This window comes from Globicephala melas, chromosome 4 (assembly GCF_963455315.2).
Source record: "Globicephala melas chromosome 4, mGloMel1.2, whole genome shotgun sequence".
Classification (NCBI taxonomy): Eukaryota; Metazoa; Chordata; class Mammalia; order Artiodactyla; family Delphinidae; genus Globicephala; species Globicephala melas.
The window spans coordinates 5292788-5309536 of record NC_083317.1 but is presented as its reverse complement, the minus strand read 5'-3'; the positions used below and the strand labels follow the sequence as shown (position 1 = coordinate 5309536).

The window sequence follows — 16749 nt, the reverse complement described above, 5'->3', positions numbered from 1 at the left end:
GGGGTTGGGTAACATTGATAACATGAGGCTGGAAGGAGTTGGAAGAGGAAATAATAGTTGTTGAATCTTTCCATGTACAAGTGCAATATCGTCATTCAACGTACTTTAGCTCATCAATTGCTTCGAAGCCCGGCGGGCAAAGTCAGATTGCCAAGGTAGGTAGGGGTCCTTTGACAGTCACGAGCCCTCAGATCTTGGGCAAACCCCTGCAACCTGAGGAGGTTGTACAGAACTGGGTATACCCAGCACACAGATCCAACAGTATAATGCATGTAGGAATTGAGCAGAGAGCCTGGCAGAGAGCAAATGCTCAGGAAGACAGGTTTCCCAGGAATCCCAGCCAGGAAATACCAGTGCTAGAAGGTGCTCCTTTCCAGTGGGGTATTCCTTTCCCTGGAGGAAGAGGGATTTGGATGTAGAAGTGGCGTCTGCCGTTTATTAAATCATTGCTATGAAGATGACTGGAAATAAGGCAGTTTTGTTTTTAAATGACTAAGCCATTTTCCCATTGTAAGAGCTCTTCTCTGAAACATATACTAGATTGTAATGATGCCTCAATTACTTGGAATTATTGGGGATTGTGGAGGTGTGGTGCTCTAGTTAAAAGTATCCTTTAGATTTCTAAAATTTAATTAAATCCCCAAATACCCAGTGTTCATATTTTATGGAAATCACGTGTCTTCTGCAATGTTATTCATTCTAAATAAAATCTCAGTCAGAGAGGATGACACTGAAGGGCAGGAAAGTGGCAAAATCATTCTCAGGATTTTTATCCGGAGTCAGTTTGTTTTCAGCAATGCAATATTTAAGCAGTGGACAATTTCATATTTTCAGGATAGCCTATGGCTCTAAAAGATTTCTCATTCAAAACAAAACAAAACAAAACATTTACGTCAATAGGAAAAAAAGTCTCTGCCTTAAATTGCATTCTCTGGGTAAATGTTTTGCGATATCTATAGTAATGAAATATTCCAAACTCTGAAAGTTTTATTTAATGAGCATATGTAAATAGCCTTCAAACTGTCCTCAATTTGCATAAAATGGGATCGGTTGATTCTGAGACTGACCAGAAGAGAAGGTGACAGGGACTGTCAAAAGAGACTGGTTCGTTCTGTCAGTGTTTTTATACTTAGGCGACAGACTAAAATCTGAATTTTCTGAAAAACCAAAGAATTCTCATTTAGTTTTACAGTTTTCAGGTACTTGATTAAATACGTGGTTATCAGTAATCCGTAGCCGTCAATATTCTTTCTGATTTTGAATAACCCCAGCAGAAACATGCAGTAAATTGTATTTACTTATGCAAAAGGCTTGTGCAAACTTTCTGTTTTTCAAGGGGTGTGGAACGAGAGCTAGGAATTGAACTTTTATTATCATTTACCTAATTTTTATTTTACTTAGAACTGTTGCTTTATCTCTTGAGTTCTTGTTAAGGTACTGCTTAGCAACTTTAAGTAACTCAAAATATGTAAAATTATGGAAAAGCCCTTTCCAAGTCTTCATCTTCCATAATATAGACAAGTTAATATGGTCCTGGTTCTTGGGCATCTTCCTGTGGGCTTACATTTAAGTGATGTTCGGATGCCCATTTCCTCTAAAATGTATCACACTTTTACTGGATCATTACTACCATTTATTTTGCAATCAATTAGAGTAGAAACCCACGTGCAGAATGGCTGGTCTATCTGGGACACTGAATGTGGGTACTGTGGTCCACCACTGTACGCTCCGGAGTATTGTACTGTAGCATGAATTAGACTCTCGCCATCTTACAGCCTGGTTTTGGGAGATCCTAAAATCTTGGGGGTCTTCTCCACAGCAGTTTCTGAAAGACATGTGCTTCAGAGTCTAGCGCGACATAAGCACTTGTTATTCACATATGCACTCATTCATTCATTCATTCATACAAACCTGCCAGCCACGAGGATCAAGGATAAATAAAACCCTCTCTGCCTCCAAGGAGCTCACAAAACAGCAGAAGAGATGCGACAAAATGGACGGTAGAAAGCGTGTGACAGGGACCTCATGGAGCTATCTCCCAGAATCATGGGTAACGCAAAGGGCCGAACAATTAATTTGGAGATTTACGCATCTTCACCGAGGGAGTCAGGCAGGACCAGAGCACTGAGTAAGCAGGACGGGACAGGTGGGCGGTGGAGAGGGGATGCTACAAATATTGAGAGCAGCAATGACAGTTGAGGAGAGAAGAGGACAGCAGGGTCCCCTAGAACTGGGGGAGGAGAGGGTGGTAAACCTGAGACAGGATGCTGCAGCCTGATGCTGGTGGCTGGGCTGTCCTCTGGGGTTTGGTCTATAGCCAGTAAGGCATGTGTCACCTCTGGCGGACTTGAAAATTTAAACACTTGAAACTTTTCTTTGGTGAAAGAAATAACCAAGTTAAGCAGGAAAAGTTGTTAATTTCGTTCAATAGAAGGGGTATGTTACAAAAGTGTTGCTTGTACAGGGATAATTAAACACATTTAACTTCTGTCTCTGATGTTATGGAATGTCCCCCAAGCTGCCCCTTACCTTTAAGAGGTTTAGTGTCTAAATGGCTATATTCCCACCCAAAGCCCGGAGCTGCTCTTCCCTCTATCTCATGTCTCTTCACTGAGCGCATCTTTTACTTCTGATGAGTTTTCTTGTGACCCTCAATGAGTTTCTGCCTCAGTCCCCACAATGTTTCCATCCTGGCTGACAGATGTGTGGCCCCCTCCTGGGGCTAACACAATTTCTTCCTCTCTCTTTACTTCTTTCTCCTCCTTTCCTATTAGCCTCTTTACACAGAATGTAAATCTGGGACTTTAACGCCATAAAATAAAGGCATATTTTATGTAACATATCATACTTTGGATTACCTAGACTCGCATACAGTTTGGTTGAATCAGTGACACACTTTCATGACGCAATCAGGCCAGTGTGAAATGACAGCCAATCAACGGGCAGCCCCTACTCCACTCAGTGGTACCCACATCCTTTTCTGCAGCCTGCTACCCTGTGAGAAATCACGGTTCCGTGAATAGGACGGCAAAACCAGTTCACAGTCTAGTGGAGGTGAGGCCTCCTTTCAATAGCCCACGACTTGTTCATCCTTTTGACATTCAGAAGAAATTTAACTGCAACCTATGACTTTTCCTGCTGCTTTTCTATGGAGACAGAAAGGATGCAATGGCTTTTAACGCCTCTGAAGTTTCTATTTTTAGTTATAAGAGCTCTGGGGACAGACACCTCTCTCCTGCAGGATACAGAAAGCTCTAGGGGCCACCGTAATAGCTTTTCAGTGGCAAAAGGCAAGAGAATGCGGAGGGCTGGTGGAGGAAACTTCCCAGTCTTTAACACAAGACAGAGTGAGTCAGCATTCCATTTGCCCAGTGGCTGGGCTGCGTGTGGGGCTGTGGCTTGCTGAGTGCCTTTTATCGCGCAATGTGTGATGCTCACAGCTGGCGGATGTGCTCACAAAGACGAATGGCCCCCTCCCCACCTGGCTCAGCCTGCCCTGTCTGAGCAGCTGAACAGTTGCGGTGTGTTGCCCGCTGGAATCACAGCTCAGTGGCCGGGCTGTAAAAAGACAGCACAAAGGGGCTTGCTGCCCTACTGTGTGTTAACACCCAAGGTGATGTCCACCCCAACCTTGAAAATCCTTTTCTTTTTTTTTTTTTTGTTATAGAAGCTTGTCATTTTATGAAAGAGCTGATGCTAGAAGGAAAAAACCCAACAAGTGGTGCAACGAATGAGGTTTTTAATGGGACCAAGAGGTGGACAGTTTGAAGACCTCACTGTGGCTCTTACCTTCCTCTCTGAGTGAGAACACAGAAAAAATGGCAAGGAAGGAGGTAAGAAGAGAACATGTGTGATGAGAGAAACCCAGAAGTGGAAAAGTAAGTGCAACTTTGCAGACGTTCTGACCCAGTAACAGCATTCTAGATAAAATGGAATTTGGGCTAAGGCAGTTGGCTCCAAGACCACATGAAGGGGTGACTAATTCTCAAGCAGGTTCACCCACCACGTCAGTGACTTCAAGATCCCTGGGGCAGCACTGCCTAGTGTGCTGGTTTGGGATGAGCTTGGGCCAGAAAATCAATCAACACTGTTTCCTTCACTGAGGATGTTTTGCTAAGAAAAACATGTCTGCCGGAGGAACCAGCATGCTGAATGGTGTGCTTGTTTGCATTGTGCCTCACGCTTTCTCTCCCAGCGGCTGGCAATGAGCCCTCAGCTCACCAGCAGCCAGTCTGCATCTGCTGGCCATGCTGGAGGGACCACTGCCTGGGATGGCAGCTGGCCCAACGCTGCCCCCCTTCCCTGGGTGTGTGTGAGGCCACTGCTAGCTAGGGGCACAGCAAAGACCTCTGTCCTCCCTGCCACTTGGTGGGCTGTCTACCACACCATGATTTGCCATTTAGGAAAAGCAATTAGGAAAAGTTTCCACTGGGATGAACGAACAAGTGTGGTCATGCACATCCGTTTCCCGATTTGCGAGTGGAGAGCAGCGCTTAGGACACAATCACGATTCAAAGACTAAAAATAAGGCTCCCAAACTTCACTCTCTGTAGATACAGAAGTTGCTGTAAATGTATTCAAATGTGGATACAAATACTGGATTGTAATAAAAGGACTTTTAATCTAACTCTGTCACATAAAAGTTTCATATGTATAAATTTGCTGTACACCTGAAACTAACACAACATTGTAAATCAACCATACTCCAATACAAAATAAAAATTAAAAAAAAGGACAGGCTTCCCTGGTGGCATAATGGTTGAGAGTCCGCCTGCCGATGCAGGGGACACGGGTTCGTATCCCGGTCTGGGAAGATACCACATGCCGCGGAGCGGCTGAGTCCGTGAGCCATGGCCGCTGAGCCTGCGTGTCCGGAGCCTATGCTCCGCAATGGGAGAGGCCACAGCAGTGAGAGGCCCGCGTACCACAAAAAAAAAAAAGAAAAAAAGGCATCACAAGGCATGATGCCTTGGCATCATAACACTTAACATGAGTGAAGTACTCTCCACCCTCCATGGAAAAAGTGCCAAGAAGACAAGTGTTTGCTGAGTTTACCTTCCAGGTGACCCTGATGCTCTGGGATGAGATGGGTTCCAGGCGAACTTCCTGAGGTGGACCGTCGGGAGCTGTAAAGACCAAAACCCACAGACCGGTTAGAGACAGGTTCCAGAGCGAACAGGAACCCACACAATAATACGCAGGCCCAGAAGACAGGTCACAGCAGCTTTAGTGGGAAAACCAATTTTGCAGAGTCACTGCGTACAACGTTTACCTCGTGCTCACTCGCTCCTAGAAAAAATAGATTTCGTATTCTTCCTCACCTTGTCCTTGACAACTTGATGAATAAACTTCTCAAGTTAATAGACCCGTAAAACAGGAAGTTGTAAAACAACATTTCTTTGATAAAACTCTATAGTGGCTGCTGAAGACCCCTCTCCTTCCTTTGGAAGTTTTGTTTAGTGACGTGCATTGGGGCCCCTCAGGATGCTCAGAACTACTTAGGGAAGAGAAAAAAAGGCTTCTGAGTCTCTTTGATGGCTTTAGTTCTCCACACTTTCCAATGGGAAACTCTTATTAACCTGGGGCTGCAGCCACAGAGGACAGACACAGTGGAAGAGTAAAACAAAGCATGCAACTCACTCCAAACTATTTCCAGTGGTTGCAGGGGGGCCACTTAACCTCCCAGGGACAGTCAACCACTAGGTACTAGGGATGTACCCTGTACTACGTACACAGCATGGAACTTAGAGAGAGGAGACATCCTTCTCCAGCAAGAGTCTGTAATCAGAACACCGGGCCGCGCACACAGAGAGGAAGATGTGGATACAACACAGCACATACTCAAGTGTCTTCGGAGAAATGGAAGCAGACAGTAACCCAGGGGTCAGCAGGGAGAGACCCCATTGGGTGATCACATATTGTCTGAAGGACAGTTTTTCAATCCGTGCTGAGCTACAAAAGGGCCAATTCTGTGGATGTGGAGATGCCAGGAGGACTGGAGATGAGAAATCAGGAATGGCGAACGGAAACCAACCTGAAGGGTTTGGAAGTGAGAGGAAGGGGAAAGAGAAGGGTTGTTTTAGGGGAGATGTGAGAGCAAGGGAAACATGTTTTCTGTTTGTCAGAGAAAGAAGTTTTGAGTGACACCACAGTGCAGTTGCTAAGCTAGTGGCTGTTTGAGTCTTTCTGCCTGAGTTCAAATTCCTGCTCCCTCGCTTAGTAGCTGGGTGTTTTTTTCCAGGTTACTTCATTTTTCTGTGCCTCAGTTTCCTTCTCTGTATAATGGGACAATACAACTTATGTCAGGATTGTTATGAAAACAGTGTGCTCAGAACACATAAGCAGTAATGATGATTATTATTCTCACTGGGTGTTTTTACGGGGGGAGTTGGAGAAACAGCCAAAAGAAAAGTTACACTCGAAGGGACAATGTCCCAGCAAAGAAGCGAGAGGACAGAAGCAGGAGGGGAGGTGGTGGGGAGAGGGGGGCGTAGGGGCCAGAGCCGCTGGGATGGGAGGAAGAGGAAGCAAGAAGGAGCTTCGGCAGACGTACTGGGGAGGGAAGCAAGGTGAGCGAAGACACAGGTATGCTCGCTGCTTGCAGGGAGCAGGTTCAAATCTGATAGTCTCTCTTTTCACCAGAATCCTAAGGGGCAAAGTCAGGGGAGAGTAGAAGGCACCAGGAACGCGGTAGAGGCTTGCATTGTTGCTGTGGCCTGTGCAAAGGAGTGTGCCCTGCACGTGAGGGCACTGACCCACCGGTGGGGGGGATTTCACCGATGAGGACCCTGTGCAATGCAGCCAGCGGTCCGGTCCCATTGCAGGGCTTTACGAGACCTCTGATGGCTGCAGGAGAAACGTCGCTGGGTGGATTGGGGATAAACAGTGACCACGGGAGAGAAGTAGCGGATGCTGGAATTGTTACTAAGTAGAGTAATAAAACCTGAGGGCTGCTCCCCCACATGAAGGAAGAAAGGTGGGGGGCAATTCCACTGTCGGGGCTGGTGGGACTGGGGGGGAATGGTAACATGAGGGTGCAAGAGAGGAAGTCGAATTTCCAGAAAAGACGATTCATTACATTTGAGAAGTATGAATTTGAAGGGAAGCGGGGACATTGTACTGAGGCGTCTGCTCAGCTGCTGGAAATGTTTACAGGAACCAGGGAGAGAGTCAGGTCAGCAGGCTGCTCCCTTCTGCCCGCACTGCATCCGCAGTCTAGCGAAGCCCTCCCTGAAATCGACTCCCAATGTCTCTGCTCTCTGCTCTCCCTGTCTCTCTCCTCACTGGGGACATAGCCTCTGCCCCTGATACCCTGCTCCAGACCAGCATCTACGCCTGGCCCAGGTGCTCCCTCCCCAGCAGGGCACAGGGTAGTTAGTTTTCTAGGGGTCCTGCAGCCTCTTGGATTTATCGATTCTCCAGGTGAAAAGGCTGTGCTAGCACTGAAGCTAATTTCTGGAACAGTAACCCAGGGAGAGGCTGGCATCCAGCTAATTGTGATCATTGTTATGCGTCTGCACCACATTTCTGCTCACAGGGTCAAGCCCTTTATGCAGGAACATTTCAGTAACAGATCCAAGGAAAGCACGTGGAACAGATTTCTCTCACACACCGAGAGTTCTGTGGTCAGCGAGAAGCATGTGGTTCATCCATTAAAATCCTTGAAAAATTATGTTGAGGTCTGACGGCTATACTGATGCTTGATTATTTTAATTTAATTATGCTAAATCACATTGAACAAGGAACCTGCTCGCTAGAAATCGAAGGCACTGTTGGGGCCCCATCCATTCCACATCCTTTGGCCTTTGCTGCAGCCTTTTCAGGGGCATGACAGGCAATAGTCACAGCCTTCATTTTCTCGTTGAGACATATTCATAAGTATAAACAAAGGTACTAGGAGAGTGTTTAAAAAATGTCCTGATTCTATCAGAAAACATACAGTGTGAACTGAGGACAGTTTGGTTTTTCAGTCTGGTCTGGTATTTTATGAAGGTCCCTGTGTAGTGGTGGAGGGACAGTCCCTGACTCCAGGACAGACATGACTATTTGTAAGAACACAAAACCTTTTTTACTTAGCCTATAAATACTTCTGTGATTTGTTAGTAATTCATTTATTAGTCTGCTTGGTCTCTGACGTGAATGCACTCAGACCTCCCCTCTCTTAAAAATAAAGTGATAGAAACTATATTAAAGACAGTGATAGAAACTATATTAAAGACAGAGACTAAAAGAATGTAAGCCATATACTCACAATGGCATGGTGCCCAGTATAATTAGGAAGAGTTTCTGTTTGGGTGCTGACATTTCTACTCTAAGTTTCTGAAACATTATAAGACAAACCCTTTAAAAATGATATTAAAAATGAGTCTGCTTCGAGAATTTTAGTGCTTTCCTTACAACTCCTGCGCAGTAATTTTTTTTCATGGATCCTCATCTCATTGCAGAAGGACAATTTCTGTAAACTTAGAATCCAAGGCAGATTGAATTCCCAATGCTGACATGGTTGAAGATCAACCACTAGGCCTCCATTGATTTAACTAAATTTGAAAATTGTGTTGACATTTGACATTTAAACATTTATTTAATGCTCTTGAATTGAAGCTGTACTATAAATAGAAAGCGTGGTTTTTTCTTCTTTTTTTAAAGCAGAATATTTAGCATTTTTCCTGTGGGAAGAGAAGGCTAGAGGTAAGAATTAATGATGAATGTGATTTTCCCAAATACATAATTTCTGCATGTCTACAGAAGCCAAAACTATTCAGTCTGTAAAAGAATAATAAATGAAGACTATAATTTACAGTTCCTAATTTTGTTTCTAGGCAAGACAACTTCTGCTAATTCTGTTTGGCTGAAAATACAGGGATGACAGACCCTTCCTAACTGTCAAACCCGAGACGGTCCTCTATCCTTTCCAAGCAGGGAAGGAACGCCGAGACTCAAGCCTCAACACTCCCCTCTGCCCGCAAATTATTCTCTCCTCCGTGTATTGGTCTCCTGGCTTCACCCAGAGGCTTGGGGCTCAGTTGCTTATGGGGCTGTGATGAGCCACCCCAGTGGGAGGCACTCCCAAACTTCTATCTGATTCCTCTTGGGGAATTTACTGAGGGCCTACTATGTGCCAGGTCCAAAATTGGGCAGAGACTGGGCAAAAATGGGCAAAAACAGGGACTGACAGAAAACTTCATGATCTACAACCACATGCTCATCTCTGACAGAAGCAGTGTGGGGAATTCCCTGGCAGTCCAGTGGTTAGCACTCGGTGCTCTCATTTCCACGAGTTCAATCCCTGGATGGGGAACTAAGATCCCACAAGCCATGCAGCGCGGCCAAAAAAAAAAAAGAGCCTGGGTGAACAGAATGTGCAGAGTATTCTTTGCTGGACACAGGAGACCAAGAGGGAGTTCAGCAAAAATCAAAATAAAACCAAGAACAGTTGACCCCTAGATGGGGAAAGGATGAATTCATTTAATGATTATTTATCAAATAAATAGCTTATTCATTTAAACTGTTATTTATTTAGCATCTGTTATGTGCCAAATGCTGTTCTGGGTGTCTGGGACACAGCAGTGAACAAAACAGACGACTATTCCTGCCTTTGTGGGAGGGACCAAAACTATAGATCCTAAACAAAATAAATCAGCAAATTATATGGTATGCTGATGGTATAGAGTCTATTTTCTAAAAAGGAGAGTGTGAAGGGAGGGAGGGGACCAAGCGTGCCTGAGCTGGTGTGGGGACTGACATTTAAATGGTGGTGGGGGTCAGGGTAAGACTCATTGAGAAGATGCAACTGAGGAAAGACCTGACAGAAGTATGCGGCGGGGGGGCGGGGAAGGACATTCCAAACCATTCCAGAATAATTCCAGAATATTTCAGAACATGCCAGGATAGCTGGCAGGAATACACGGAGCAAGCATGAGGAACAGGAAAGGGGGCAGTGATCTATCTAGGCTTAATTTCCAGCGTCTCTAAATGGACGCTGGAGCAGAACGACGATTACAGAAGCAGGTGGTTGAAGGCTCGGGTATCGGGCAATCTTGCTTCTCGGCCGGCAGACCCTGTGCAGTGGACTCTCTCCTTGAAGGGCACAGATGATGCCACACGGGGCCCCAGTGGGCCCCTCTATTCACGTGTCTATTGTGCGCCGATGCCTTTTATCCCTAAGCCCTCAGGACATCCCCTTGCCGCAGCCTCCAGCTCAGCACACAGGAAACTCTCCTTCTAGATCAGAGCTGCCACTCTGAATGTGATGAAAGATGATGCAAAGCCTGTTCATTCAGTCCCGGACCCGAAGGAAGCCCACCAGCTCTCTGTGGTAAAACCCTTCGCTAATTCTGACCTTCCGTCTCCGATGCGTCTGAAAATTCAGCAGTTATTCAACACTGAATTTTGCCCCGCGTCACCGAACATTCACGTTCTACGGGCGGAGTCCTCATGAAAATGGTGACGGGATCAGCCACCCCCAACTCGGTCACAGGCACTAAGTGACACGTGACCTTCGGGGCACAGCTGCCAATGGGGAAGCCGGTCATGGGTGAGGGTCAGCTGCGGACGTCACATGAGGATCACTGTCAAAGAAACCTGGGCAGTCAGTGCTCTTCTGATCCATTAGGAGCTAACCTCCTTAATGCTTGACCTTGTCTCCACTTTCTCTCTCGACTTCTCCTCTCTGGGGGGGGGGGGGGGGGCTAAGGGTTGCTGAGGTGGGTCGGGAGGTGTGCTAGACATTGATCTGTGCTCCGGGGCTATCTCCCAAGGTCAAGTGTATCAGAGGGTCTGTTAATACGTTTGTGAGTCTCACTTGGAAATAACCACACTGTTGTGCACTTGGAACCATGCTGTTTTCCAACATTAGCTGAGGCTGCTACATGAGTGGCGGTGATTCCTTCTTCTCTCAGCTTTGCGATGGATGACACAACAGAAATCCAAACCTGAATTCCCATCGTGGCAAGACCCAAGTTAGGGATCTGGAAACTGTTTCTGTAAAGGGACAGATCCTAAAGATTTAGGCTTGGGCTTCCCTGGTGGCGCAAGTGGTCGGGAGTCCGCCTGCCGATGCAGGTGACACGTGTTCGTGCCCCGGTCCGGGAAGATCCCACATGCCGTGGAGCGACTGCGCCCGTGAGCCATGGCCGCTGAGCCTGCGCGTCCGGAGACTGTTGCTCCGCAACGGGAGAAGCCACAACAGTGAGAGGCCCGCGTACCGCAAAAAAAAAAAAAAAAAGATTTAGGCTTTGCAAGCTACATGCAGTGTCTGTGGCATATCCTTCTTCCTTTTTTTTTCTTTTTATAACGCAAAAACTTCTTAGCATGAACGTTGTAAGTGGAATTTACATGGGTTGTAGTTCGCTGAACGCTTAACTGCAAGAAGGACGGATGCTGGTTAATTGGGACCTATGGTTAGCCTAAAGGGTAACTGCTACCTCCCCAGCTCCAGCCGCTAGCCGGGATGCCTCCCGTGGTCCTAGTTAGAGCTCCGATGGGTGCGCCTTCTCTCTCCTGCCTCCCTCTTTATCCGCCTTCCAGACCTGCCCTGTTGCCTTTCTCTACTTTTCTCTCTTCATGACGCCATTCAAAATTTCAGTGTGGTTTTAATCCTCCATTTATTTTCCTCACCCCCCCCCCATACACTGCTCATTGTGTGTATTTCTAAGACAGTCCTGTAAGGCAGGTTTAAGGACGTTTCATCCACATATACTGAGCCGTCTCCTTGTGTCAGACACACATGAGGGGTACAAACATGAGTGGCCCATGGTCCCTTGGAGAAATGATGGCTCAAAGGCTGTTGTCAGAAAGAATTCTACTTGGTGCACTAACATCATCCCGGAGACTGGAAAAGGTACCGCACTAGGGGAGACGTTTCGCCTGCTTTCAAAGGAAGAGCACAGAAAAGTAGGCGTAGACCTTGAAGGGCTTCCAGACAGGGGCAGGTGCAGCTCACACACGGAGGAGGGGGCAGGAAGGGGGCTCATCGCTGATCTGGCCACAGGGAGTCCAGTGTAGCTTCAAGGTAGTGATAGGGTGGGGAAGACCCAGGCCTATACCTCACAGGCTCATTTCCTCAGCAGGTAGGCAGTGAGAGGCATCCTCAGGTGCCCTAGACTTGGGCACTGCATTACCATAAAAACGAGTGGGTCTATGGCTTCCAGAAACTTCCATCTGGGGATTCTCACTGCTTAAATGATGACCTCATTTCTTCAGGGAAAGGGGGCAGTAAGGGCCGGAAAAAGTTCTCTCGAGATGGCTTCGGCTCCCTAAAAGATGTGCCTTTGGGGATCCTCGCCAGGAGGTGGCAGAAACAATCTAGGGCCACCGCAGGCAGTGCTACAGAGGGTATCTTTGGTCAGGAGAGCTGCCCTCTGTTTTACGTGAGTCACACATAAAAAAATGACTTTTTGATTTCAGTCATGCAAATCTACACACCAGGACAAAGCCAAATTCTGCTTTGCGGCTTTCCTTTGCACAAGCCTGACCTTTCCTTGCATTCTCTCTTAGCTCATCTGAAGAGTAGAAGACGGGCTGTGGTGCTGCCAGAAGCCAGCACCCAGGTGAAACCCCAAAGGCCAGTCCAGGGTCCAAGCAGGGGGCTCTGCATCTGTCTGTCTGCAGAGATGCCTGGGAGTGGGCTGCACACTGGTGACCAGTGACCAGGAGCGGCTTTTCACCTGGCCTCCCGGCTGGAGAGAGAAGCGCTGCCATGGCAACTGCCAGCTTCAGGGAGATCACAGAGGAAATGACAGAATAAGCAACAGCAGCTGCATTGGTCATGGCGATGGGAAAAGCAGCGCGAAATGCACCACCGGAAAAACATCGCTGCCTTGAGAAGGTTGTGGAGATGGGCAGAGTCAGAAAAGTGGCTAAAAGGAAGGAGAAGCCTCAGCCCTGAGCCCAAATTTTCATTTCGGGGCAGCTTATTCTCCCTAAATCCCCAGCATGATGAAATTCCAGGAAATTAGTGTGTTGTTTACATAAATATTTAAGTAAGATTCTATTTTTGCAGGAGCCTATTAACACTCATTTCCTACTTATTTCTGAGCAATGCAATGTACTTTCAGAGACTGGGATTTTTTTTTCAATTATCCAACATGTTTGCGGCAAAGAGGAGAAAGGCATCATTATGTGCATTTTGCTGATGAGAAATCACGCAGTTTCCAAGGGTTAAAAGTGGCTCGCCCTCAGACTGGAGCATAACGCTACCCTATCTCCCATCCTTGAAAACAATTTTCAAGAACTGATGTGTTCTAGAGTTGAGAAATGAATACTCATCTGCAGTTCAGGAAAAAAAGTAATCGTTAACCTACTTCCTTGAGGACCATGTTGATTGTGCACAGCAAAGGGATTATATTTTTGCATTTGCTGTGATCCAGCAATCCTACTTCTTGGAATTTAACATAAAAAATAATGTTGCAAATGGGAAAAGATATATCACAAGGATGTTTATCATATTAGTATTTATGATAACGAAAAATTGAAGAGAAATGCAAATCAAAACTGCAGTGAGGTACCACCTCACCTCAGCCAGAACGGCCACCATCCAAAAGTCTACAAACAATAAATGCTGGAGAGAGTGTGGAGAAAAGGGAACCCTCCTACAGTGTTGGTGGGAATGTAAACTGGTGCAGCTACTATAGAGAACAGTATGGAGGTTCCTCAAAATAACTAAAAATAGAGCTACCATATGATCCAGCAATCCCACTCCTGGGAATATATCTGGAAAAGATGAAAACTCTAATTCGAAAAGATACACCCCGATATTCATAGCAGCACTATTCACAATAGCCAAGACATGGAACCAACCTAAATGTCCATCGACAGATGAATGGATAAAAAAGATGTGGTACATATGCACAATGGAATATTACTCAGCCATAGAAAAGAATGAAATAATGCCATTTGCAGCAACTTGGATGGACCTAGAGATTATCATACTAAGTGAAGTAAGTCAGACAGAGACAAATATGATATGATATCACTTATACGTGGAATGTAAAAAATGATACACATGAATTTATTTACAAAACAGGAACAGACACACAGACATAGAAAACAAACTTATGGTTACCAAAAAGGAAAGAGGGGGAGAGATAAATTAGGAGTTTGGGATTAACAGATACATACTACTGTACGTAAAACAGATAAGCAATAAGGACCTACTGTATAGCACAGGGCACTATTCTCAATATCTTGTCATAAATTATAATGGAAAAGGATCTGAAAGAGAATATGTATATATACACACACACACACACACACACACACACACAGAGAGAGAGACACACACATATATGTATAACTGAATCACTTTGTTGTACACCTGAAACTAAAACAACATTGTACATCAACTATACTTCAATAAAAAAATAAACAACTGACATACCTAAAAACGTGGGGTTTGCTAAAGAAATGGTGGAAGGTAGAATTACATATTGTAGGAAAGTCCTCAAGAGATACAGAAGAGTGACATCTATGCAAAGTGCCATTAATGAAGGTAACAGAGAAGCAGGTGGTGGGAAGGGAGTCAAGAACAACCCCCGTTGAAAGATGCAGCGATCTCTTGTGGAAGCTTAGACATTTGGGGGTGATCCCCCTACTCTTGGTGATTTTGGAACTAGGGGTCTGAGACCAAGCTTCCACCTTCCCTGCAGCAGTAGGGACTAGATGGTTAGCTCTGACTGGGGGCAGGAAAAGAAAAGCTAGACACTCTTTTGCCCCCAAAGGATGAGCCAGGCCATGGTTCCTTACCTTTCCTTCCCCAGAGAAGCCCTAGGGCAGCTTGCATCCTCCTGTCCTGCCAGGAGATGGGTTGGCAGGCAGCGTGCACTGCCACTCCCTAACTGCTCAGTCCTCTGCGAACAGGTTATTGCCACCCCCGGCAACCACGAGTGAACCTCCCTGTTGAAGGGTGTGTGTCCCTGTGTGTCCGTGTGTGCATGTGTGGGTGAGCATGCACACGTGCGTGTGTGATGAATAATTTAGTGTGTGATATCAACATATTCATAGGTAGCGCCAGGTGGTAGGATTGTGTGAGCTGTTCTGTCTTCAAAAAGCCTATCTCTACCTTCCATGTCTTCAACACAATAAGAAATACTTTGTAATAGGAAAAAAGTGCGATACTCTTGATGACAGAGATAGTGACATTTCTAGTCAGTCAAATAACCTGTGCCTCCGTCTCCCCCCTCCCCACCCAGAGAATATTCTTGCCATTTCGTAGTTAAGGGACCCCCCCCATCCCCTGACTGCACAGCCACCTGAGCAAGACACAGGCTCACGGCTCTCCTGCCCATCTGGATTCCACGCAACCAGACAAAGGGATTGTAAGAACAGCGTGGTTCTTTAAATCTCACCAGCTTGTTAGCCTCATAGGGCTTTCTTTTAAGTCTTAGGTGTGAGAACCTTGACCTAGGTCCTGTTTGAAGAGCACTGCCTTCAAAGTAGGCGGCAGAGAGCCGTCTGTGTTTTTGATGGGGCGCAGAGCTATGGAGAGCAGCCATCAAAGCTTGACCCTGCATTAACCATCTGAGTCCCGCAGGCCAGCTCCCAGCCCTGGGCCCCCGCTGGTCAGACGTACCTGCCTCGTCTGCGGTGATGGACAGCTCGTTGCTGGGCTCACTCTTGCCAATCCGGTTCTTGGCGTACATTCGGATGCTGTAGGTGGAGGAAGGGTGGATGTCAATGATGGTGGCCGAGTTCAGCTGAGGGGAAACATCTTTGGTTCTCTGAGCAGAATCCCAGGAGTCTTTGGGGTTTTGTTTTTCAAAAAAGAAGAGATAGAGATGTGAGTTTTTTCCCTCTGCCTTTGAAAGTTCCCAAGTAGGAATTTAAAAAAAAAAAAACAAAAAAAGGAAGAAGAAAAGAAAAAAAAGTGACAACTCAAAGTGAATTCTTAATGCAATGCTGCCAGTGTTCCCACGGGCTGGCCGTCAGAGGGGGTGTGACACCACACACCCGTTACCCACACTGAGGGGGACGGAGGCTGTGGGCAGCTGGGTCCAGGGAGTTTTGTCCAAGGCAACACAACAGACCTCCTGGCCGAAATCGCAGAGGAAAATAGAAGTGGGGGGAGCTCATGCCAGTAAAGTGAAAAACAGCTACTTTCAAGCACTCATTGTACAAGATAATAAAAGAAAGCACAGCTGGGACAACCTTCCACCCAAAAGAAAAAAAAATCCCTGGTTCTAAAAGGTATTTGAAAGCCAGCAAAGCCTTTAGCCACGTCAGACCCCTTGTTCTCCAAAAGGAGAGTGGTAAAAATGAAACACATAAAAATACATAAAAACTCATCTCACTCACTCTCCAGCATGAATACTGGTTATCAAACGTACTTCTCAATTCTAATTTTTGAAATCATTTTGTCTCCAATCCTTTATTGTAGGAATTATTTTTCAACCACAGCTAATTTGAAAGGTAGCATATGCCTCATACAAAGAGTTATCATTAAATCCATGACAGTGGTGCACCTGCTGGCTTTAGAGCTTCAACCCGTGATGAGCACGTCAACAAGTGGTTCTTATTTCATAAAGAGTTTGGGCAGGTGCTGCTCAGGGGTGGGGGTCAAGAGATGATGTTGGGTGTGGAAGAACCAAGATGCCCCTGAGATGGTGGCAGAGAGGATGTTTCTATACTCTCACCCTCCCACCCCACCCCAGGATCCCCTTGCACTTGCTCCCCTGTGCTCATCACACTTGTAAGAATTTCACTGAGAGTCTGTGTTCCCTCTTGGATTCTAAGTCCCATGAGGGCATGGTCCAC

At 46.2% G+C, this 16749-nt stretch overlaps 1 protein-coding gene across 6 annotated transcripts in view; it reads right to left on the bottom strand.

The window, feature by feature from the left end:
• The window catches only part of DSCAM (DS cell adhesion molecule), a 752061-nt gene that overhangs the window by 125845 nt on the left and 609467 nt on the right, over window positions 1-16749 (bottom strand). For 5 of the 6 annotated variants that reach the window (XM_030835449.2, XM_060297784.1, XM_060297782.1 and 2 more), the window contains exons 15-16: window positions 15569-15736; window positions 5056-5126 (exon numbers count right to left, since the gene is read on the bottom strand). In XM_030835449.2, the coding sequence (XP_030691309.1) occupies window positions 5056-5126; window positions 15569-15736 (239 nt within the window). The remainder of the gene's footprint in view (window positions 1-5055; window positions 5127-15568; window positions 15737-16749) is intronic. The other variant, XM_060297786.1, reaches the window with a different exon arrangement.